The following is a 23,706-nucleotide window of genomic DNA, read 5'->3' on the forward strand; positions in this document are numbered from 1 at the left end:
TTAACCAAGGACTCAAATTACCAACTACCCATGGCAAAGTGCCTACATTTGTTTTAACTTTGTAGGAGTCGCATACCTTAATTTGGAACAAAACCTTTCAATTCAAAGACAGTAACAAAATTAAATAATAAATACAAATTATGAGTTGTTAAAAAAAAACAGTAAAACTGTGAGAAATTGATAGACTGGGTGCTGTGGTTTTCTCCTTTCAATAATTCCTTGATTATTCTCAAAATCAGGGGAATGATCGGTCTATTGCAGGCCACAGAGCCAGCTGTGTCACATTTTGTTACATTTTCTCACTGTCCAGTTACAATAATTTGAATCATGGACCAGCTCCTGTTGTAATATAAACTCTTATGTCTACAATTTAGCTGACAGAATGTATTCCAGCTAGTCCTGGATGCTCGTTAAAATAGGGCCGTTGTTTGTAAGAAAAACTTTTATCCAAGTGTATCTGACACATGATAGACTTCCAGGCTCACTGGATTATAAATTCACATCCCTGCTGTGTCACATTTTGTGTCAGATTTAATGTTATCTAATCAAACTCTAGAGAAGAACCATAATTCAAAGTGTTATGTGTTTCTCTTACCTCTTCCACCAGCTGCAGCATACGACGAGTGCTCTCCAGTGACTGTGGAGAAATAAAAGAGAGGATAAATTACCATTTGAGATTAGTGCACAAAGGACACATTTGGAAAACTTATATGACAAACAGTTACAGTCATCATAAAATTCACATTTTTACATCCTTGCCACTTGGCAACCACTGTATGACACAAAATCTGTAAATGGATATTGCATAAAGAGTGAGTGATATTAAGAATGTTAAATGAAAGAACAGAAAATATGTGCCTTGATTATACGTATTGGTTTTGTAGGCTTTGAATTCTGTGAGAAGTTTATGTTTATTCAGGTTCCTATTGTGTGGCACTGAGGTGACTCCTGGAGTTTACATAAAAACTCAGAATTCACAATTCAAATCATCAATCAGTTAAAATTTGATTCATTGTGTGAGTGTGTTAGTTTATGCATCTTCATGACATTGCGCATAGGCAAGCGGGTATCACAACAAAGTGGAACCGATTTGAACAATCACCGGGACACAGAAGGATCAATATCTAACGTTTATCGACATGAACTCAGCATGAACTCCAGCAGCCAGACTGTCTGCACTTTCAGTTCTGGCTGTCCTTGTGGTGGGAGTTGTTAAAGTAGCAATAACAGTGACCGAATTGTGAGAAGATAAAAGAAGCTGACGACACATTATGTAAGCAGTCGCCATTAATCAACAGAACTCTTACAGTACATGACAAGATTTTGGGATCTGTTTTTTTAAGCAAAACCGCCTTGCAACACATTTCAACATCTAGTAATTCACCAACAACACTGCCAATGAAATACATTCTCATAATAAAACCGCTCTTTGATCCTCTCTCTACCCTGTTTCTCCCCGACTGTGCGGCGGCTATTCTTAGGCTGTGTGCTGATAGAAAGCTGCACGTTCCAATTTCCCCTTTAAAAGAGAAGTGAAGCTGCAGAGCTCAGCTTGCTGGCGGGGGACGGCGCTCTGTGATATCTCGGCCCGCTCGCACGGACACTGTGCAAGAGGATGTAATATCCACGGCTCACTGCGAGCGCCGCTGATCCGCTGGAGGGGAGAGGGGAGGGGGGAGGAGGGGGGCTGGAGAGGGGGGAGGGGGTAGGAATCGAATGAGGGAGGAAGGAGGGATGAGAGGATGGAGGGATGAGGGTAAAGGGAAAAGGGGCACAGCCTTGATTTGAACGGCAAATGTTAATGCAGCCAGTTCTAGCCCTCCTCCTCAGCTCCTCATTCCTGTCTTCTCTCCTTCATCTCTTTTCTTCTTCACCCATTCCTCACTTCCCTCCTTCCTCTATCCCTCCTTCCTTTCCTCCCTCCTTCCGAGGTCAAGTGACCAGAACTCCCCTCTACTGACATTTTAGCCGTTCGCTTAACTGTGTTTCGATCTGAAATGGCCGTTATTCGACTCATCGCCTCCTCTGTGTTTCTGAGCACTCATCTAAGTCAGTGCAGCATAGGGGAAACTGTTGTTCTAACGCCGCCATTTTGTGCAGGCCCCATGTTTGCATGTCTGCGTATGTGTGTATGTGTGTGTGTGTGTGTGTGTGTGTTTAATATTCTGCTCAGCTGTGCCAGTGTGAGTCATATGTGACGCTGGAGGGGTGTGGGCTGATCTGCTCCAGGCCACAACTGAGGCTTTCTCTCTCTCACTCCGATGAAACACACACACACACACACACACACACAACACACACACACACACACACATGAATTCCTATACACATGTAGAGACACACAGAAACATGCACATGAACACACTCACACAATCTCTCCAGCACAGAGAGAGACACGCTCATAAATGCATGTTTGTGGATGCATGTGATCATGTGCATTCATAAGGACACACACACACACACACACACACACACACACACACACACACTCAAACCAGTGTAGTTATATAAAGTCAGAGGCAGGTAGACTCTCCTTTCACCTGACACACACACATCCGTACACACACACACACACACACACACACACACACACACACACACACACAAACACGTACAAACTCTGGCTAATAGCCGTGTGTAACTTCTATTGTTATGCATTCCAGGATATTTTACAGATTTTAAGGTTATGGTGAAAAACATCCTTCATATACGGAGAAATACACATTAACGAGTTAAAACATGGTTTTGTTGAGCGGGAGGCGCTAATGATGCTACTTCAGATATTTCTTGTTGAAGTAAAATATTGTTTTAAAACAGAGCAAAAATAGGTTGCTGTTCTGTGAATGTAATGTAATAAAGGCATGAATTGGAAAATGACAACAGCCATTTTAGGTGCTGAAAGTGGAGGATAAGTTTGTATATGTGAAACAGTTTCCATAATCAGTTTTTATTTAGCTGACATTAATATATGCAGAAATGGTCTGGATGCATCTCTGTCTGCCTGGCTGCGGAAATTCATTTCCTCCTTGAGGACAAATAAAGCTCTAATCTAATCTATATCGCATTTACCCTATCCCTCATATTTTTAATATACTATATCATAATTGTTAATGATTTGAACAGCCACCATTAGTCTTTTTGTTCCCTAATGTTCGAGTGTTTCTTGCTTTGTACTGCGTGTGTGTGCACATTTGCATTTGAATGTGCTTAAGTCTGTGTCTGTGATTATGTGTGTGTGTGTGTGTGTGTGTGTGTGTGCCCACGTTTTTCTGATACAACTGCGTGCCATCAAGAAACATACTGCTGCGATCAACGGAACGTGTTGCTCTTACCTCATCGGCCAGCTGGTCCGCGCGTTGCTGCATATCCGACAGCTCATTGCGCATGTCCGCGTCTTCTGCCATGGCTGCTGGATGTGGGGGGTGGAGCTGGTCTCCAACAGGGAAGAGAAGATCCTAGTGGGAATCCGGGGAGGACTGGAAACACAGGGAAAGAGACAAAAAAACCAAAAAAAACAACGTTTAGTCACAAACAACAAAACCAACAAACGTAGAAGACAGCTTCAAACATACAGTAAAGGTGGGAATCAAAGCCCCCAACCCTGGCAGCATTACACAGGAGCAAAGACAATGACATGCACCAAAGATCAAGTGCAGGATTCAAACCCACAACATCATGATTATGCACCGCAGTCCTCTGATCCACGGGGATGCTTTGTCCAGGCAGAGGATTAGGAAGCATTAGCGACTGCGTTTGTTTGTTTGTTTGGGAAGCAGGCGGCCGATGTTTGCAGAGGAATGTCAGGCTCAGACGGGCCAGAGTTGACCGAGAATTTATGGGATTAGTGGCGAAGAGGACGCACATTTTTCTACATAGAAGGAGCAAAGTTATTTTCATTTGCTGATCACCTTTATACCGGTTCTAGAGTACTAATTCATCCTAGAAAATTATTCTTTATTGACATCTAATGGCATTTCAACAAATTACCTTACATTTAAAACTACAGTCTTACATACCAAGGAAAGGATGCATTCTATCCATGGGTTGGTCACATGCATTCTGCAGAAGGTGGCCTTGTGATTAGAGAGACTCTCTCATATCTGAATTGTCAGTTCTATTCCCAAAAACAGCAACTATGCTCGTGTGTCCTGTCGAGGTGCCCTTGAGCAAGGTGCTAAACCCCTACGTGTGAAAGTGTGAAATATAAAATTCACTCCTGCAGCGTATCAAGAAAGATGGGAGAATTAAAGGGTGTGACATGCGACAAATGGGACATTTGGGAAGCCGTATTTGAACCCATGGAATATTTTGTATCCTGCTGCGCCTCTGGGATCTTAAGTATAAAAGTCTCACTATGAAAAAATAAAAACAAGCGGGATATCCAGTCGGGAGCTGCATGTCTCGCTAGCTTCTGTTTACAGTTGCAGCCGGTATAATGGAGGATTAGGAAGCAGTAGCAGCGGGGTTTGTTTGGGAGTGAATGGGAAGAGAGCAGGCGATTGATGTTTGCAGAGGAATGACAGTCTCAGACAGGCAGGGTTGACTGGGATTTTAGAGGATTAGCCACAGAGAGACATAAACCGCCTGTTAGCCCTGTAGCCATGATGCTTCGCTCTCTGAATATCATGAGAGGTTGTTACCACAAGCAAAGCAGTTGGGCATTTCTAGAAGCAGGATTATGCAGTCTGGCAGATAACTCTAAAAATTATCTTGAAATAACTAGTCATGTGTTGATTGAGTGAGAGATAAACGGTGGATATGGCTACAAGACATCCTTATAATCCAGTGTCTAATCTTAATTTGACAAATTATTTAATCCCCTTAAGTATCAAATATAAATCTTTTCCACAGTTTTCAAAATAGGTGTGTAATCCTGTTCACCCCAGGATTTTGATACCCAAAGGGATGAAATGACGAATGACTGGTTGTTGGGTTGGCAGAAATTGGAGTGATGTATGTCCTGTGCACATCCTTAAGGGATGAAACCAAAATGAATATGTCACTATGTCTATATTAGCTATTAAACAGCCATCTGGAATGAAGGTTTAGCACCACCTGTGGAACCATTTTCACCCCACAACTGGGTTTGTTTGTGTCATTATGGATTAACTTTTGACACTGTTCTCACTCTAAACAAGATGTTGACCCAAGGACTCATAGCACGTAACCGCCATCGGTTTTAATTATATATGAAAGCTATAAATGGTTTGTTTATACTTTTATTGCGGGCGGCAGTCCGAAACTGAGGGAGAAACTCTCTGCCCTCCACCAGCTGCCACTGTGGTGCCTGTGGTGAGCAAAGCATTAACCCCCTTTATCCCCCATTAACCCATTAACCCCCAGTAACTGCTAAAATCAGTGTCATTGTACTGGGTGTGAAGCAGAGTGTTGCTGTGAAAGAACTAAGTCTTCTGTGTCTGCCTTCCCTGTATCAGTAAAGGTTATTGGTAATAAATGCACTGCTTGTAAAAATAGGGGCAGAACACAGAAGTTAAGAAATGGTCATTTAAAAGTTCTACCCTTCAAAAATCAACCCATAAATGACATTTTACAAAATAAATGCCCAGATTGAGGGTCTCATTAGTACCTAATTTACCTAATTTATCATGCATTAACGGCCATGCTCACATTTGCATGTTAGAATTATATTACATTACGTCATTTAGCAGACGCTTTTGTCCAAAGCAACTTAACAACAAGTGAATTTTGTCAACAGTTGTTAAACCAACTCTTCAGCTAAGCCTTAGGAATAGAGATTTATTTTTCAGAGAGTCAAAGAGTAGAAGGGGATTCATGTTTTTACTGTAATGCAGAATCCAAATAAGGCCTATTTTTGCATTTTCTGCCTGCAATAGAACCAAAACTGGGACCATAATGGCACTGACTATGGAAACAGCTACTTCACGCAATCATCAATCACGATCAAAACCACAATTATCGTCGACCACCACCGCTACAAAGAATTATCGGGGAAGCAGCAGCCTTCTAGATCCTGATACCAAGCTGTCAGGTGAGGAGTGATTTGTCTCAGTGTATCGTCTCGGACAGACGGCTTCGCCCACCAGAATGCGGCTCATGTCGGTGACTGAGGGAGCAATCTGCTTGATATTCTGCCTCGGAGGTCCTACTGTACCCTCCGTGTCGGCTTCACCCACTCGTGTATCATGGGAAATTCACAACAACATCTGCTGGCCAGATACTCGCCGCGTATATAAAGGATATGAGGCCATTTTTTACCGCCGCGGCAATATCACCAGCGCGTCATGGTTTGAATCATAAATGGCTCCCTGGGCGGTAGAAGCTGCATGGATCCATCTGCCTTGCTCCACTCAGATGTTTATGTCCTCAGATCAAGGTTATGATCATGGACTGAAACTAAAACTAAGACGAGAACCAGGTGTTACAAAACACTGTCGTAATCTGAAATAAAAATGAGCCTGTGGAAAAGCTAAAACCAAACTAAAACTAATCTTGTCAACTTGTAAAACAAACTAAAATACATGTTTTCTACTTTCATCTTTTTGTTTATATGCAGGCTAAAAAAGAGAAAGATATTTTTGGCTACTTTTACTGAATGCTAGTTGTAAATAAAAAAAGAAGAAGAAAATCATGGTTTATTGTTTGTATTACCCAATATCAGTTGCAAACCTTACTCAATCAAAAACTAAACTGAAATTGAGACAAAAATTTTGACCTAAACCTATTCAAATAAAAATAAATGAATAATCCAAAACTAGAATAACCCTGTCTCACATATATCTATATCTACATATATATACAGTACGATTGGCTATCTACTACCTATGGATTGATTAAGTCTTGCACTGTTACAGTCTCTTTTATATCTTGACGTTTATTCAGTCACTCGTTTACAATACTCAAGTTAACAGCTGACATCCTCAAACACCCCGCTGTTATTTTGCCCAGGTCTGCTGCAGATATAATCTGCAGTATAATCATGTGTTGAATTGGAAATGATTCAGTCAAACAGCGATTCAGTCGAGTTGTAATTCAGAGTTAGTATTTGATCTAAGTACGTTAACATCATAACTGTCCTTTGTATCACAGCAGCATGGCAAACAGCTCTGTTTGTGCACAGTGTTTATTCCACTTCTCCGCAGCCCATTCTCTCTCTGATTTCTCCCTCTCTCTCTCTCTCTTTTCCTCTCGCTCTCCTGCATCGCTTCACATCAATGGCGGCCATGTTGGGTTATATAAACCTCCGAGCGGCCAGTGCAATGCTTAATGTTTGAATCAAGTCAGATTCAAAACACACTTCAAAATGACTTGCTAAAGGAAGGGAGGGCATCGCCTCCCCGTCTGGTTATATAACCAAATTCAGGCAATTAAGTTTTAACAGGCTGCACTGACCTTTTATTCTACATCTCATTTACATGTTTCGCATTTTATATCTTAGCTGCCCTCAGGACTGCCTGCTTTTAAATCCTCCAGTTTTGGCCCTGGGACAGGTTCATCCTCAGGTCCTTGAGAATACGGAGATACAAAAAATGGTGGAGGGGGCGTCAAGTAGGACCAGGATTTCATAATCAATGCATTAATCAATGTGTATTTTTTTGGAGTTGGATTTTATGATTCATTGTCAACATTTGGAGGTTTTGAGTCTTCATTTATGTTGGTGAAGCAGTATACAGTAGGAAAATGTTTGTTGTTCAATAGTGCATGATGCCTCAGTACATACTTTCTTATTAGTAAATAGGTACGAATGTGATGCTGTTACTGAAACTGTGTAATCAGATTACATAGGCAAAATGATTACTTGTTGGATTAATCAATCCAGTGCTCCCTGATTACAGAACAGTTTACATTTAACAGCAATGTTATTATGCAGTAAAAAGGTTAGAGTAATTAGATTACATGTCGGATCAGCCATTGCAGCAGTTCAAAATTACAGAATTAGAGTAATTTGATCACAAATATTGGTAACTGTAATCAGTTACTAACAAAATAATTAATCAGATTACATATAGGTGATTATTCATTGAATGAGTCAGTTCAGGGTCCAGGAACAGATTAATGTGATTATTTGATTTGTATGAAAGTATATTGTATTAAGAGAATGGTTGAAGTATTCTGGTCAATGGGTTTCATTTTTTCCTCTTTTACCACCCGAACTCCAGACAACTGCGCCATCATGTGCTACATCAAGAATGGAAAAGTACTGTATGAATTATGCTCTGATCCAGTAAATTCATTCATTCAACCATTTTTGCATTTTTGCAGAGGGGAAGGGGGGATGGGAGGGGAGGGGGTAGCTGCAGAGCCAAATCACAAGTTTCTCTCCTTACAGGTCTATTGCCCAGGAGTATATCTGATACACAAAGTAATATTATGAAAATAAACAAGGAAATCAGATCAGCAGGGCTCTGATATCCAGTCAGTATAGTCAAAAGGCGAGAAATTTGGGACGGTGACACATCTGACACTCTGATAAACAGGGTGAAGTCTTTCATCTCTGCTCCCACTGTATCCACACACTGACTCAAGGCAATTTTTTTTTTGCATTTTAGGCATTACGGCCCTTTCTCAATGAGTGAGCAGGTAGGGAAAATCTGGCTGTTGATGGACACCATTACAGGGATCAAACTTGTGACCTTTGAGTTACAGAATCACCTCTTTAACCAGCAGGCCAACTAACCATCCAGCTTCATGCAGTGCTCCTCTCATAAGGACACACACATTTGTCTGGGGATTCCCATCTGAGAAAATGTTGGCCAGCATTTCCCCCCGTCTGAGAGGAATTTGACATTTTTAATTTAGCACAGGATGGTGTGAAGCCGTCTGGAGTCTGGGTGATAAAGTGGGGAAAATGAAACCTATAAGACACAGCAGAGGTGAATTTTGTGTGCAGGAATATCCATCGTGTGTTTTCTGTGGGTGATTTGATGTGGATCTGGATCTTTTCCAGCACCATTTCGAGGAGTGCCAATGGTGTGTACGTTCCATATTTATCATAACATTTGTACCAGAATAGCCCTTCTCACGATGCAATATGTTTCTGCACTATAATAGACATTAATCTGTTCCCACACTTTTAGAACCACTGAACTAATCCAGCAAGTAATCATCATATCTAATCTGATTATTATTTTTTTCCTGAAGCTGTAACAGATTTGTTTTAATGATATTACTGTAATCCTGTTTCATGTAATCTGTTACTCGCCAACCACACTGCCTATTCACACACATATCTTGTAATGAGATTACAGTAATCTATAGTGCCTTTTACTGTATATTGGTTTCCATCTGTCCCTATGGGAAAAGCCGTAGACATTGACTGATTGGACAACAGTGTAAAACAGACAGACTGACAGACTCATTTAGCTAATTTACACTGATTTACTCCTTTGTTTCCACCAGACATCTGCCACACAGCTGGCTCAGAGTGCCGCCGTTTCATTTGGTAAAGCACCTAATACACACACAGACATGCAGACGCACACCATGTGGACCAACACACATACACACACACCAAACACACACCACAGACTCACAATGTGCACACACTTCCATGTTACCTCAACACATGCTGAGAATACTAGGTCGCTGGGTCATTATTTGATAAATTGTATTAATATATCAGTATAATAAAAATGACAATACAAGTTGGCAAAAATGTGACTGTGCAAAATGGTCTCAAAGTTGTTTTACTGCCAAACTTAACGTTTCCATAAACACTTCCCAAATCTTATTACAGCACCAGTCTTAAGATCCAGTTGTCTGCTGTAACTATCTCTTAATCCCTCTGCCCCCATCGCTGGCACAAATCTTACAAACATCTCCCTTGTTAACGACTGATGAGGGAAAATATGTGGGTAATCTCCATTTGAGTCATTTATTTATAGCCACACAAATATGGATATAAAGAACGCAGTTATAGCACATGGATGCATGACACTATGTGGATATTTTGCTTTGTCACCGAAGCACTACCTAACACTACATATGACAAAAAAAAAAGGCATTTAACACTAGAAAAGCCAACTGACGACTGTTTTTAATTAAAGCTGAAATGTCCTTTACTTTTCCTATAGACCCACTTACAGCACAATTCAGTGTTGTTAAACTTTAATATTCTTGATTTTTAGTCTCCTCGCCCCAAATCCACTGGCCTTTCCAGTATCAAGCACGCACACACACACACACACACACACACACGCAATGTGCGTGAAGACACAGACATACACACACGTCCCTTGCGCCTGTGTTTCTGTCACCTTGTCATCAGCAGAGATGCGGCACACTGACACTGTAGATTAAGGCGGGAAATGGAAACCACTGTGACTTATCAACCCACCGGGAATGAGAACTGGAAATCTCTGACCTGGAAAGTGTACGCCTACACTAAACACACAAACCCATCAACGTGTATATATAACATATATACATGCACACACACACACACACACACACGCACATATTCTTTATTACACCCATTTCACCCCAAGGACTGTGGGAGAGTGAGGTTTACTGATTAGCACCATATTTATGAGACTAGAAAAGATATTGTAAAATCTGGTATATGAGTTGCACGGCAGTTACAACAGATTCCAAGGCAATTACCAGAGAAACGGCAAACACTGCACATTCATCAACAGCATTTTGATTAACTAGTTGGTCAATAAAACCCAGCTAATACCTGAATTTCTATACTAAACTATTACTATAATTTCCCTTTCTCAAAGTAACTTCCATGAATACTTGATACAACATCCATCCATCCATCCATCCATCCAAACATCCATCCATCCCCCTGTTTACTACCTCCAGAGTGACACTACAGTACAATCGCCATGGGAACACTAATGAAAAATATGAAGATGCCCTTATTTCCATTTCCTCCCACACACATTCCCCTGGAGGACGACATATTTCTTGCCTTGTTCAATCAAACTCTACTTGGAGAAGATCTACCAAACCCCCACCAGCAGCTCCGCCATGACACTTCCTCATGTCTTTTCCTCCTGTTGTATCTCTTACAGTATTTGTCCTTCTGTCATTCATTATCTCTCTCTCTCTCTCTCTCTGTCTCTCTCTCCCTCTCTCTCGCCCCCCTTCCTTTTCCTGATGCTGAAATCATTACACGTACATGCTCCGAAAACTTTCCCAGGATAAATAACAGTAAAAAAAAAGTATCTGGTACTGGTATCCATCACATATTCGACACTGTGCATCAATTACGTTTTGAATGCATTTCATGTTACATTCTCAATCTTCTATAGTAAATTATTTGGGCTAAACTGGAATTACATTCTACCGCTTAGACCGCTGGTCCTGTTCCATTTCTTCAGTGCAATTTGTAAAAAAAATGTGACAGAATTTCGGCTACTCCTGTAAATTTTGTCCTGCTGTCGCTTCCAGGAGGCTTTTTGTTCACCTGACCTTGGCTGAAAATTTACTAGTGAGATAAAAAAAAAAAAAAATCTATATGAAGGCTATAACATAGACATATTAATACTAGATACGATATTGCCATGAGGGTAAGATGAATCATTGTTGTGGCTTACAGCTAGACAGACAATAGATCCTTGTTTTGTGCTGTTGCACGCACATACAGCCATAGAGATGTGTGTATGTGTGTGTGTGTGTGTGTGTGTGTGTCTTTCTCTTTCTCTTTGTGTGTGTATATGCATGCCTGCGTGTGCATGTGTGTGTGTGTTGGCTGCCATTTTGTTTGCTTTCTAGTTTCAGTCTCAGACTCTCCAGCTTTGTCCTTGCATCCGATGCACTTCTCTTTATTTTCTACAATGACAGAAGTCTTTGATGGATTGCGTAGTTGAACTATTCTGCATATTTCACAACACATTAAATCATTTTGTTCTGAGGCATCACTTCTGTAGGATGAATGCAGTTAGGGGCAGATTTTATAAATATCTATCAGCTTGACAGAGAAATATCTTCTCATTTTTAGCATGTTGGCAAGTCCGCTCTACTGAACATATTCTCATAGTTGCTATCACTGTTCTCTCTTGCTATTACAATCTACACCATCCCTCTTCCCACGGACCAAACACAAGATGATACATTCATATTCAGAGCCAAATTAACCTTGTGAGCAAACATTGCATTTTATACGGCAATAACTGCATTTAAAGGTCATCTCCTGAGACTGCAGTTTAAAACTCGCCATCTGGCCAAAACTAGCACAGTAACGTTGATAGATTGTTGTGAATTGCCCTTGTAAAAATAAATCTACTTAAGTAAAATGACTTAATCGTAAAGGTTACTACGGTTCTTCACTTAGTGTGGCTCTTATCGCTCCGTACAGAAATACACTGAACTGGAATGGACAATATGGGCATTCCTATTTAAGTTAATATACTTGAATATCCATTTGGCTGATGCTGTTAAAATGGCAGAAATAAAATAAAAAGAAAACGATATAAACATATAAAACGATGCTAGTAATATTTTCAAATTTCCACGGCAGCCATTTTAGGGGTAAAAAAAAGAACAACATGGGAGAAGGAAAAGCCTGTTCTATCCACTCTAATTCTATGCTGAGAGTGTTTTTTGCAGGTTTCGACAGATTCTTATCATGGCACTAACATGACACTACCCTTCCAGGAACCGCAGCGAGCCGGGATAATAACAACAATGACACAATATTACACAACAAGCCCAAGTGTCACTACAGCTCCGGCTCTCTCTCTCTCCGCTGAGCAGCTAGCATTAAGTGCTGAGGCGGCATCCCAGTGGCCCACTCTACAAAGAATACCATGCATTATTGACCTGGAGAAGTCGCAGACCCCATCACTTATTCATTTGGCCTCACTGTAACCATCCACATCTGAGAAACACATGGCTGAAGGAGCAGGAGCCGGAGGATCATAACAGTGCAAGCTATCCACTTCAGTGAGGGGGCAACACTTCAAACGCAGCGGTGTTACGGTGAACCTGAACCTTTGAGCAGGTGACCTTTTCATGCCTTTCTTCTCCAGTGTGGCCCTGACTGCAGTCACTGGGGTTGTCAAACGGCCAAATACCGATTTGGGTGAGGTGAGGGAACAGTCAACACATATTATGACATTTTTTCCCCCTTGATTTTAGGGAAACATTGAGAGAAGTGTTGAGATGATTACAGGGAAATATAAAAAATAATGCTTCAGAACGCCATCATTGATTTTAAATAAAAAAGACCACTAGACATATGAAATCACATACCATCTGCTGTGTATAGTCATAAGTTTGGACACACCTGATTGAATGTACTGTGTTTTTCATGATCTTAAAGTCTTATTTTGATCTAAAGGCTTATGCTTAATTGCTTGAAATTAGTTTCTTAGACGAATATAAATAGTGAAGTTGATGCCTATGTATGAATTTCTTTCCAAAGCCTTTCCCTTTCCATTACGGCAAAGGGCGGCCACTTTAAAGAATCTAAAATATAAGATAGGTTTGATTTGTTTAACACTTTTTTGGTCACTGCATAATTCAATTTGTGTTATTTAATCGTTTTTGATGTCTTTACTATTATTCTAAAATGTGGAAAATAGTAAAAATAAAGAAAAATATGGTGTGCCCAAACGTTTGACAGGTAGTATAAAACAGACAAAATCAACTCTACATGGACATATAAAATCATGCAAGCTGCATCTTTCCATTACGGTAAACGAGAGCACATTGGGTGCTATGTTGTCATAGCAACATGTATTGTCAAAATATACTATCCAGGAATTATGCAAAATGTATGAGACATTCACTGCTCCAGGCTGAGCAATATCGTCTGTCCTTGCTGTGAGCGTGCCTGCAGCATGACAACACCATGTTTTGTTTTTACCACTGTGTTCATATAATGTTCCTACTGTATCATACAGAATCATGATTCCTCATTCTATTCGAGCATTCCTACAGTGTAATGAATTTATTTGCAGTCAGAAATGTCTATATTACTATGCAGTATCTATGTTAAAATGCTGTCACACTATTACTGTGCCCAAGTTTCATGGTAGCTATATGGGAATTTGTTGCCTGAATTACCTCTAATTAGCCTAACAGAGGAATTCAAATGCACAAAATTGAGACACTAGTTGTTGCAGAGTCTAAACACAACAGTAAGAAGGGTAGCAACTCTACTAACTGGATGGAAATCCTAAAGAAGCAGTTCAGAGAGCAAAGTTGGCACTCAGACAGAGGGTTATTGTTGGGCGAGTGCAGCGAAAAGAAAAGGCAAGAGGTGCCAAAGCAGTTTCTCAAGCTAGGCAGGCACAATTAATGAAGTGTGAAAGTGTAGACAGCAAGAAGCTTAGCTGGAGAGAATTTTGGAATATAGAGGCATCTAGGATTAAGTTTATTATTGGAGCAACCTATGATGGTCCATGATCACTGCAAAACCTCAAGAAATGGAGAGGTGAAGATAACACACATCCTCTGTGCTCAGACATAGGAGCGTTCAGACATATCCTATCAAGATATATCCTACAAGACATATCAGACATAAAAGACATATCATATCAACTTGTTGTATCCTATAATTATTTGCTGCTGCAGTGCATCACTTTCTCCACAGGCCTTATTAAAGGCTTATCTTTATCTTAACATTTAAATTTACCCTTTGCCAAGATCGATACACTTGCTTTGTAAACAAGTGTAGAAGTGCCTGGCAGCAATAATTAAGAGTTAAGAGAAGATTAAGATAAATACATTGTTAATAGGAGAGAGACATGTGCATCAAATTGTTTTTTTATATATATATAAAGGAGAACAAGTGAAGAAAGATTCTTGCTGAGAAGGCACAAGTTAAGGCAGTCCGGGAGGCAATGTGAGCTGATATAGGCCAGTAACATACAGTCCCACCAGAGACGGTCCGCACCAGCCTAAGTCCTGACCTGGTCCTGTGGTCCAACACTCAGCAGACTGTTTTGTTTTTAAGGCTCACTGCGGAAGATGTGGTCCAAGAGGCACACAAAAGGAAGAAGCTTAGATACACACAACTAGTAAACAAGGCCGGACAGCATGGCTAGAAAATCAGTGTGGAAGTTGGGTCCCACGGCTTTGTCATGTCATGTCATGTCCACTAGCAGTTTAGCCAAAGAGCTAGAGTTTTGAGAGATGGTCAAGCCTTTTGTCAGGCCATTAAGACATCTTCTGAAACATCTGAAAAGAGAAGTCAGTGGATCTGACTGAGCAGAAAGGATCTGCATTTTTTAAATATGTAAAAATACATTTACTGCTTGGTCTAAAACTGGTCCTATACGCAGCCAAAAAGATAAGCATAGACGCAATGTTTCAATGACGTGTATTGCTCAGTCAGATGCAGCACCTTTGCTAAAACAATGTCCTTCCTCAACAGCCTATTTATAATCCTTTGAAGATGGCCTTTGCTGCTGCACTGGCTAATAGAGAACCAGATACCCTGAGGTTGATTTAAGGCTGAACCCCCCTCCTCCCTCCCTATTGGTGCTGCGCTCGCTCCTTATCAGCCGGCTCCCTGCACCTTGGAAACAACTGGAGTGTGAGGCAGCGGAGACAATAGATGGATGGAAACAGGCAACCAGCAGATCAAGGATCTCTCATCAAGGACCTTTCCATGCTGCAGATGGATAAAAACATCGCTTTCTTTCCTCTATTTTTATGTATTAGCACCCATCTGCCGTCTTGTGCCTTTTACGGTCACATTTTTCCTACCATTTGTCAGGAAGAGCAGAGAAAAGACAGTAATAGAAGCAGAAAGGGACCCTCAGCATTGAAACCGTTCCTTTGATGAGGCCATAATTCGGTATTCAAAGCATACCGGGCCAAACATGAGCGCTGCCAACGCCCTTCAACACTTTGCTCACAGTCACCTCTGTGGTCTCCGTGGGTAAAAAGGGGTTGTGGCCGGCTCGTTCGCCCACCCTTGGGAGCACCCGGGGACACGTTTATTAACAGTGTGGCTATTACAGATGACACTCTGGCTGCTAGAGGACCGTGGAGATATGACATTTGACAAGCAAAACACGACCGGGAGGGGCGCCCAGGGGCTGTCAGCGGGGGCGTTGGAGAGAAAATGGGATACAGAGGAACACATGACCAACCTAGCGATTACTGTAGAGGTTCTCTGCAGCCTGTTTTGAATTAGAAGCACAACCTCTCTTTGTTTTACGACGTAATAAAAGTCGGGGCTGAGATGCAAAGGCTCTCTGGGTGAAAAAAATGTGGCAGATGTCCTTTTTATATCTGTAGGTTTGATGGAATCCCAGGCAGGAAATGTTCAACGCAGCCCCAGAGTGCAGAGATACAATTCCTGATGTTTTAGTGATGCTGTGGTAATAGGCTATCAAACCGTTATGCCCTAATCAATATTGATGTCTTTCATTATCCCTTTGGTCATGGCTTTTTGGCATGGTGCATGTTTGTACAGTACGGGATTACAACACCTCATTATGTTGCTTTTACTCAAGAGCAAAGTCCCGTTTGGAGGCTCCATGCAGGAAATCCATTCAGTGAGCGAGATCCCCAGCGGTTTATTTCACAGTCCAGCAGGATACCTGCGGTGCTTTAAAAGGAGTCGCACTTTCTACTTTGTTCATGGACTAAAGCCTCGGTCGCCGGGCCACTTCAGTGTCACATTAGAGCCTGTTAAATATTTGAGAAGTCATAAAAACAAAGACATTAAAAAGCAATTAGGTAGACCCATGGGCCGAGAAATACCTTCTGACAGAATCTGTAGTCACTCATCATAAAAATATCAAATCACCCCTCTGCTGCCTTCTGTATCTGTCCGAGCCGGTGTAGAACTGTAAAAAAGCTAACTGTCCTGAATATCTGATTTGTGTAATTAATGTGTGTGTTGTGAATGTGCAGTAAAACTTACAACAGTGCTATAATGAAATGCATTTAAGTCTGTAACACAAAGAAGGAAATGACTGCACTTTTCTACTGAACAGAACGACCTGAAAGACGAAATTAATGTTTAGATGAAAGAAAGATGAATTTCAGCAATATTTGACGATAAAGAAGTTGTTTTGTTTTGTTCTGGCAAGACAAAATGCATTCAGTTGACAGCGTAGTGGACGTAAATGAAGCTTGTTACCTACAATTGTATGTAAATGACTGTATTCTCCCATATAGCTTCATCTGAACCAGCATCTCCATCATTATTGCATTATTCACTGGCTTCATACCAATAACACACAATTATCAACAATGACAGCCAGAGAGGGGACTACTATGTCTAAGTTGAATGTTGATCAGTCTAATAGAATCAATAATCCTGAAACTTTACTTGAGGCATTGCTCACAGGGCATTTTAAGGCATTATAAGTACATTATGAAAGCATTATAATCAATTTGAGTACATTGTATAATGTACTGTAATACACACAATGTGATAAAATTGTTTGTTAGAGTTTGTACCCTTTGTGTATAGATAATAAATTCATTACATAGTCATAGTAGACTCATAATATGTCATAATGCATGCTATAGTGCTTTATTTTGCATGTAGTTTTCATATTGTAATGCAATAAAAGCACATATACACTTATAATACACTTAAAATGTGTTTATGACACAATGCACTTCAGCTCAGGTGAAACAGTCAGTCAGATATTCACAGATTCCCAGCTCTCCCGTGTTTACCTGCTGTTTAAGGTTTATGTAAAAGCACTGCAGAGGGCAACCTGCACTGACAATCCTGGTCGGCTGCACTGCAGCATCATAAATTACCCAACCCCACTGACAGAGGTAGAGCAACAATATCACCCCCCTAAAAACCACACACACACACACACACACACACTGCTCCATTGATCCTTGAATGAAAACCTTCTCCACACTGTATACAGTATCATGTTTGCAGAAGACTGATATATCCTCAGCCTTATTGTCAAAGCACCTGAACACACAATGCCATGTAACGTAGAGAGCGGAGGACGTATTTGTGTTGACCCGAGCAGATTAATTGGTGACTTTATGCTTCGTTGAGGCGGGGATAAGATGTCTATACATGCTTTTATCCTGGCGGTGAAAGCTTCGGTCAAGTAGGGAAGGCTTACAATTCAATACGGTCATAGCCATCTTTAATTCTATAGTGGAAACGATATGTTTGCTGCTACAGCTCGATGTGAAACTGTAGCAGTCCCCATCATACTCACACACATGCAGATTGTATTCCAAAACAATATCGGATTGCCATAGTGAAAGTGACGCACAAAGCTTATTCTTGGGACATATTTTTAGCAAATTGATGAAAAATTCAACAAGGCCCTGTCTGTAATCTGGAGTTAATCCCAAAACCAGGCAAAATGAAAATATTTGCCCTGGATAGTCTGATCTTTTGAATAGAAGCCAACATCTGTATTTGTAAAGTTGAGGACATTGAGGACATTCATGCCATTTTCTTTTTGCACAAATGTCTTGATCTTATCATCATTCCTTCAAATGATTCAATCTGGCAATCTTTCAGTCTGGTCATTTCTCTCAATCTTATTTACTTTCTCCCTTTCTTCATTTCCCTCCCCCCCTCTCTTTCTCATCACTTCCATTTTCATTTTCTAAATTCCTTTCATCAATCAAAGACTGGTAATCTAACCTCTGAGTGAGAGGGGGGGGTGGGGCAGATGGCAGGAGGACGACAAAGCCTGACAGCACAGTGGCCTCAGAGATGACTCTGTCTCATGAATACGGTTTCAAATGTTTCAACTACTGGAGGAGTTTTTGATTTTCCTCTCCAGAAAAGCCTCAAAAGGGAGAACATCACTTGGAAGATAACACTCTTTAAAGCTGTCACATCACTTGCAAGAAAGGGCAAAATTAAGGCTAGATAAACAAGACTAAATTTAGATGAGTCAAGCTGTCCTCTTGCTTTTTTCAAAGCATTGAAAATGTATTATTGACTACTATTTTGCCCATATCTGGTACCTAATCCCCAATGACTATTTAACAGAACAATGGGACCATGATATCAACCTGACTAGTTTTACAAAAATGTATTTATTAGACTGCTTTCAGAATACTGAAAATTAAAGCTGAAAGAAGAAGAAAAAGTTTCAGTTTATGGTCTCTTTCTATCCTACATGATATCCAGTGCTGCATCATAGTGAGAGGAAATGTAGCTAGTTAATTATTTACATACTGTCAACATACTGTAAATCTCAAGTTCATGTGTACAACGTGGTTCGGTGAGCGAGGAAATGTGCCTCCCTCTCTGCATCGTCACAGCTATACGAGGCCTCGGGAGCGGCCATTTTGTTTCTCTGTGTTTTTGTTTACATGCAGAGTGTCTCAAAGAAAGTGATAGGTTTCCCCGTGGGGGCTGACTGGACACAACAAACACACTCTGTTTCTCCCTGACTTGCTGTTTCCGCTGCCCCTTAACTACTGTATCGCTCTTGTATAGAAACTCCACTGATCATGTAACTTAATCAAAAATGAAATTGGTGTGCATCGACCACATGGCTCACAGGCCAATCACAATCACAAATACTCAAATCTAATATCACTTGCAGGATAAATTAAAAATAAACACTTCAAATAAATTCAGACATGCTACTGAATCTTTAAAAATCAATCCTGTGTTAACCTGTTAAAATAATGACTGCAATATTGCTTTTACTTCATTAATCTGATTCCTTGTCCCTGTTTTTTATCGTCTCTGTATGTTTCCCTCTTCTGTTTTCCATTTGTCTTGCTCTTTTTAACGGATGCCCTTTCAACATGTTTTAACCTCTGCAAAGTGTAAACACCACGCAGCTACTGTAAATGTGCTTTAAACAGAAATAAACCTGAATCTTGAAACTGAAGATGATCTTTTCCCAAGCTTAGAGCCACGTGGGACACTTTGCACAGAGAAAATAAAGACCTTGAAAATGGAGGAATAACCCCATTATGATATCTCCAACAACCAGACATAATCCCTTGTCGTAATCCCAGACAGAATAGCCATGTCTCCCCTGCCTCTGGACCATGAACCCAGAATAGCCTTCACTGTTCGGACAGAAAGAGAGGGGGGGGGGGGGAGAGAGAGAGAGAGAGAGAGAGAGAGAGAGAGAGAGGGAGAGAGAGAACAGCACAGTTCACCACCACAAAATATCACTAGATATCCTCCTAATGCGACAGCAGCAGAACAAGCTCTGCTGAATCCACGAGGACCATTTTGTTTGTCATGCAGCTAAAAATTGAACCGCGACGATGCGGCAATTATTTGGAATATAAGACAGTTAGAAAGAAAGACATTTACATTTTAGGAATTTAGCTGACTCTCTCCTTTCTCTCTCTCTCTCTCTCTCTCTCTCTCTCCTTCTCTCTCTCTCCTTCACTGTCTGTGTCTCTCTGTCCTCTGTTGATCCAGACTCAATTTAAAATGTCTTTTGTGATTCTGAGCCTGGCCTCACTGGCTTGTCAGTGGTTAAGTAGAGAGAAAGATGAGGTTCACTCCAAAATTAGATATCTACCATTTGAAAAAAGCAACTCCTTCTCTTACAAAACGACTGCTAAAACTTATTATGGAATAATACTGAATTTATTAGACAGGTGAAGACCTAACAGGCATTGGGCTTGTTCAATGAGAGTTCCTCAAACTAAGAGTTAGGAAGAACTTGTCTGTATCTGCATTTAATCCAAGACCAATGTGTGAGCGTCATGTGGGTAGGCTATAATATGATGTTAATGTGTATAGTTTGTTATGCATGGACAGACATGTGGTTGGTTCGGGCCTGTTTAGGACTTTTCAAGGTCTACGCTATCTGAGATGGCTTACTATTTTGGTTTGGTATTTAGGCATTATCAGTGTATATTCATCAAACCATAAGATATTGTAAAGGCAATAAAGCTGATTAACAATTCTGAGGAATCTGAATGGTCAAGCTTTTGATAGTCAGAGTTTGATCATCACGTCTTTTGAGACTTTAAGCTCTCTGCTGCCAGTGAGCCCAAATCAGAAATGGAAGAGGTCCTGCTTGATAGAGGAAAAACAAGTGAGAGCTATACCTGCACCAAAACACGCAATGCGCAGCCAGCCAGCCGGCCAGCCAGCCAGCCAGCCGGCCGGCCAGCCAGCCAAGTATTCACAGTCATTGATCTCTACAACCCTTTCGTTTAATTTCACACCAGTGCAGCAGGCAGGGCATAAAACTGCCCCTGTGAAATGAATGACGGCCCGGCTGTTTCTGAGAAAACAATCAGTGGATGGTGATGGTATCGTGAGTCACCATTTATCCAGAGAACAGCCCCTTCACAGTGTGTGTGTGCAGTAGGCCTGACACCCCCCAACCCCCCCAACCCCCTCTCTCTGTGTCTCTCTCTCTCTCTCTCTCCCTCTCTGCAGTCCAAACAGTGGAAACCGCATAAAGGCGATATGGTGTAGCGGTCATGGCAACCGGAGCGTCCCGGGGGGCTTTACTGCGCTCTCCATATAGACTATAGTCCACCTCTATCCTCAATATAAAGCTGTCAGTGTCCAAAACCTGTGTTCTTCCTTTAGATATACAGGTTACATTTCTCTGCTCACTTTGAAAAAGAAGTATAATAACCCTAGAATCAATTTAAAGGGATACTATGCAAATATCAAAGCAAAAGAATATTATAGCCTTGAGATAAACTCACTATTAAGCACCACAGACTTACTCTAAGCCCCTATAGGAATATTCTGGTGATTTTTTTTATTAGGGCATCTTCTGTTCAATTTCTCCTTTAAGTTGTGGCGCAGGATGCAAATGTACTGATTTGAAGTGATGTGGTAAACCTTCAGTCAGCACTGGAGTTATAGCATCTGAAAATGACCATCAACAGTTACACTACCACCCCCTGTCATCACATGTTACACTATCTTCAGGTGCGCCAGAGATCAACACGACCTAAATAGATCATGTGCCGCATCGTCAAACGTCTGGATTCATTCAACAATCACGTCGCCTTTTGCAGTGTTTCAAGTTATTTCTGCATCAGGACCATGAGGCTTGGGTACCACTTCAGCGCACAGCGGCTATTGTGATAGACGGGACGGGACGCCGTTTCATTCAGGGGCGTCAATTCACTAAAACCCTCAGCCACAAAGTCCCTGCATCTGCTGTCATTTACCACCAAGGGGGGGTTAGGGGGGTGTCATAGTGCGGGTTTCACCGCGGTCCTCCCCCGCTCCCTTCTCCCCTCTCCTCGACTCGAGCCCCCGCCCATCGTCCAACCACCACCGATCATTTGTGCCGTCGCCTCGTCACGTAAATATGGCATAAAGATCTCGCCGCTTGTGATGCAAAGCCACTGCGTAAAAAAGAAATAAAGGAAGCGACGCGCTCACGGAGTTGGATCATGCCGCCTCTGCTGTTTATAGAGGCGACCCTCCTCCCGCCGACTTCACCATGGCGCAGTTTACTATTACATGACATTCCCCCAATCAGTCGCAGACGCATCCGCCACAACCTCAGATGCGGGATGTTTCAGACACCTTTCCATTCCAAATCAGCAGGCATGCTATTTTGTTTTTTGTTTTTTGTGTTTTCTGGCTGACATGAGTGCGATAGATTGATTCATGATTCACAATTTTGCTGCGACATCAGCAGTGTACCTGCTGCCTCTTATCAGCTCCGAGGTAGGAGATGAGTCTCCATCACCCACAGGAGTGATTTAAAAAAAAATCCCCCCAAAATATTTGTCTGCAAATGCTTGGCAAAACCCCCCTCCCCGCCCCCCACCTTCCCCCTCAGAAATCCTTTGCAATGCGGGTTTTTTGGATACAGAATCGACTCAAGACGACTCCATCTATTTCACAATGCGTGTTTTACATCTGGGAGGTAAAAGCTTCGAGGCTGTCGCTGTCCAAGGTGCTGAAACGCAGAAAACGCCCACACCTCAAACAGGCATTATAACACACCGCATACAGTGCATCCTTTCAACAATCCACTGCGCGTTTCAGATTTATCACCCAGGGGGTCATGCATTGCCTTTTCTGCCTTCCCTCCTTCCTTCCTTCCTTGCTTCCTTCCCTGGCTCCTTCCTTCCTTTACACCTCTCTTTCCATCAACAGTGCCGCAAAGAATCCAATATATTCCCAATTATGCAGAAATTTTACCACAATGAGAAATATGGGCGTTTGCATCACCATCATCCCGGTTGGCATTGGCGGATAAAAACAGACAAAACGAACGTCCACCGCTAATATCTCACAAATATAAACCACATCTGCTTCATTACATAAAAAAGAATCAAATTAACAAACATGAATGGTACAAACAAGGTAGAAAATGTATTTTTTTTCTCTCCTACCTGTGCCCGTTGTCGGTGTCCCGCAGTCAGTAATAGGGAGGAAATCTCTGCGTATTTCAACAACTAACCGATATCAGCCCCTCTCTGTATATGACTGGGTTGCTGCAAAGGCACTGTGCGTTGGCTGAATCCTCCTCAGTTCTTCTTCAATGGGGTAAAGCAGTGCAGCTCTCGTCAAAGATGGCGGACGCTTTTGACGTCAGCAGCAGCTTTTAATAGATATCTGTCAAAGAGAGAGAGAGAGAGAGAGAGAGAGAGAGAGAGAGAGAGAGAGAGAGAGAGAGAGACTTCTGCAAGTCTTTGTGATAATGTCCAGCTGCGTATGCATGGATAACAGTTCAATGCAACCACTGAATATCTGAATATTTATATTTTGACATGCTGTTGTTGTAAAATGCTTCGTATCCCACTGCAGGCCTGCCATATGCAGCATATACCGTATATAGGATATGGATTATTCATGATTAGATTGATTTATTAATCTATCAACACAGGCCTGCTGGTTTA

General features: G+C 41.4%; 1 protein-coding gene across 1 annotated transcript in view; it reads right to left on the bottom strand.

The window, feature by feature from the left end:
- The window catches only part of LOC139650856 (synaptosomal-associated protein 25-A), a 39,852-nt gene extending 16,625 nt beyond the window's left edge, over nucleotides 1–23,227 (bottom strand). Inside the window, exons 1-3 of the mRNA XM_071527640.1 lie at nucleotides 23,200–23,227; nucleotides 3,333–3,476; nucleotides 596–637 (exon numbers count right to left, since the gene is read on the bottom strand). Of these exons, the coding sequence (XP_071383741.1) occupies nucleotides 596–637; nucleotides 3,333–3,404 (114 nt within the window). The 5' untranslated portion in view covers nucleotides 3,405–3,476; nucleotides 23,200–23,227. The remainder of the gene's footprint in view (nucleotides 1–595; nucleotides 638–3,332; nucleotides 3,477–23,199) is intronic.
- Between the last annotated feature and the right edge of the window lie 479 nt (nucleotides 23,228–23,706).

The sequence above is a fragment of the Centroberyx affinis genome, unplaced genomic scaffold, assembly GCF_046629955.1.
Source record: "Centroberyx affinis isolate AG114_WGS23_722 - 3 ecotype Tasmania unplaced genomic scaffold, CSIRO-AGI_Caff_v1 ptg001557l_1, whole genome shotgun sequence".
In the NCBI taxonomy this organism is placed as follows: domain Eukaryota; kingdom Metazoa; phylum Chordata; class Actinopteri; order Beryciformes; family Berycidae; genus Centroberyx; species Centroberyx affinis.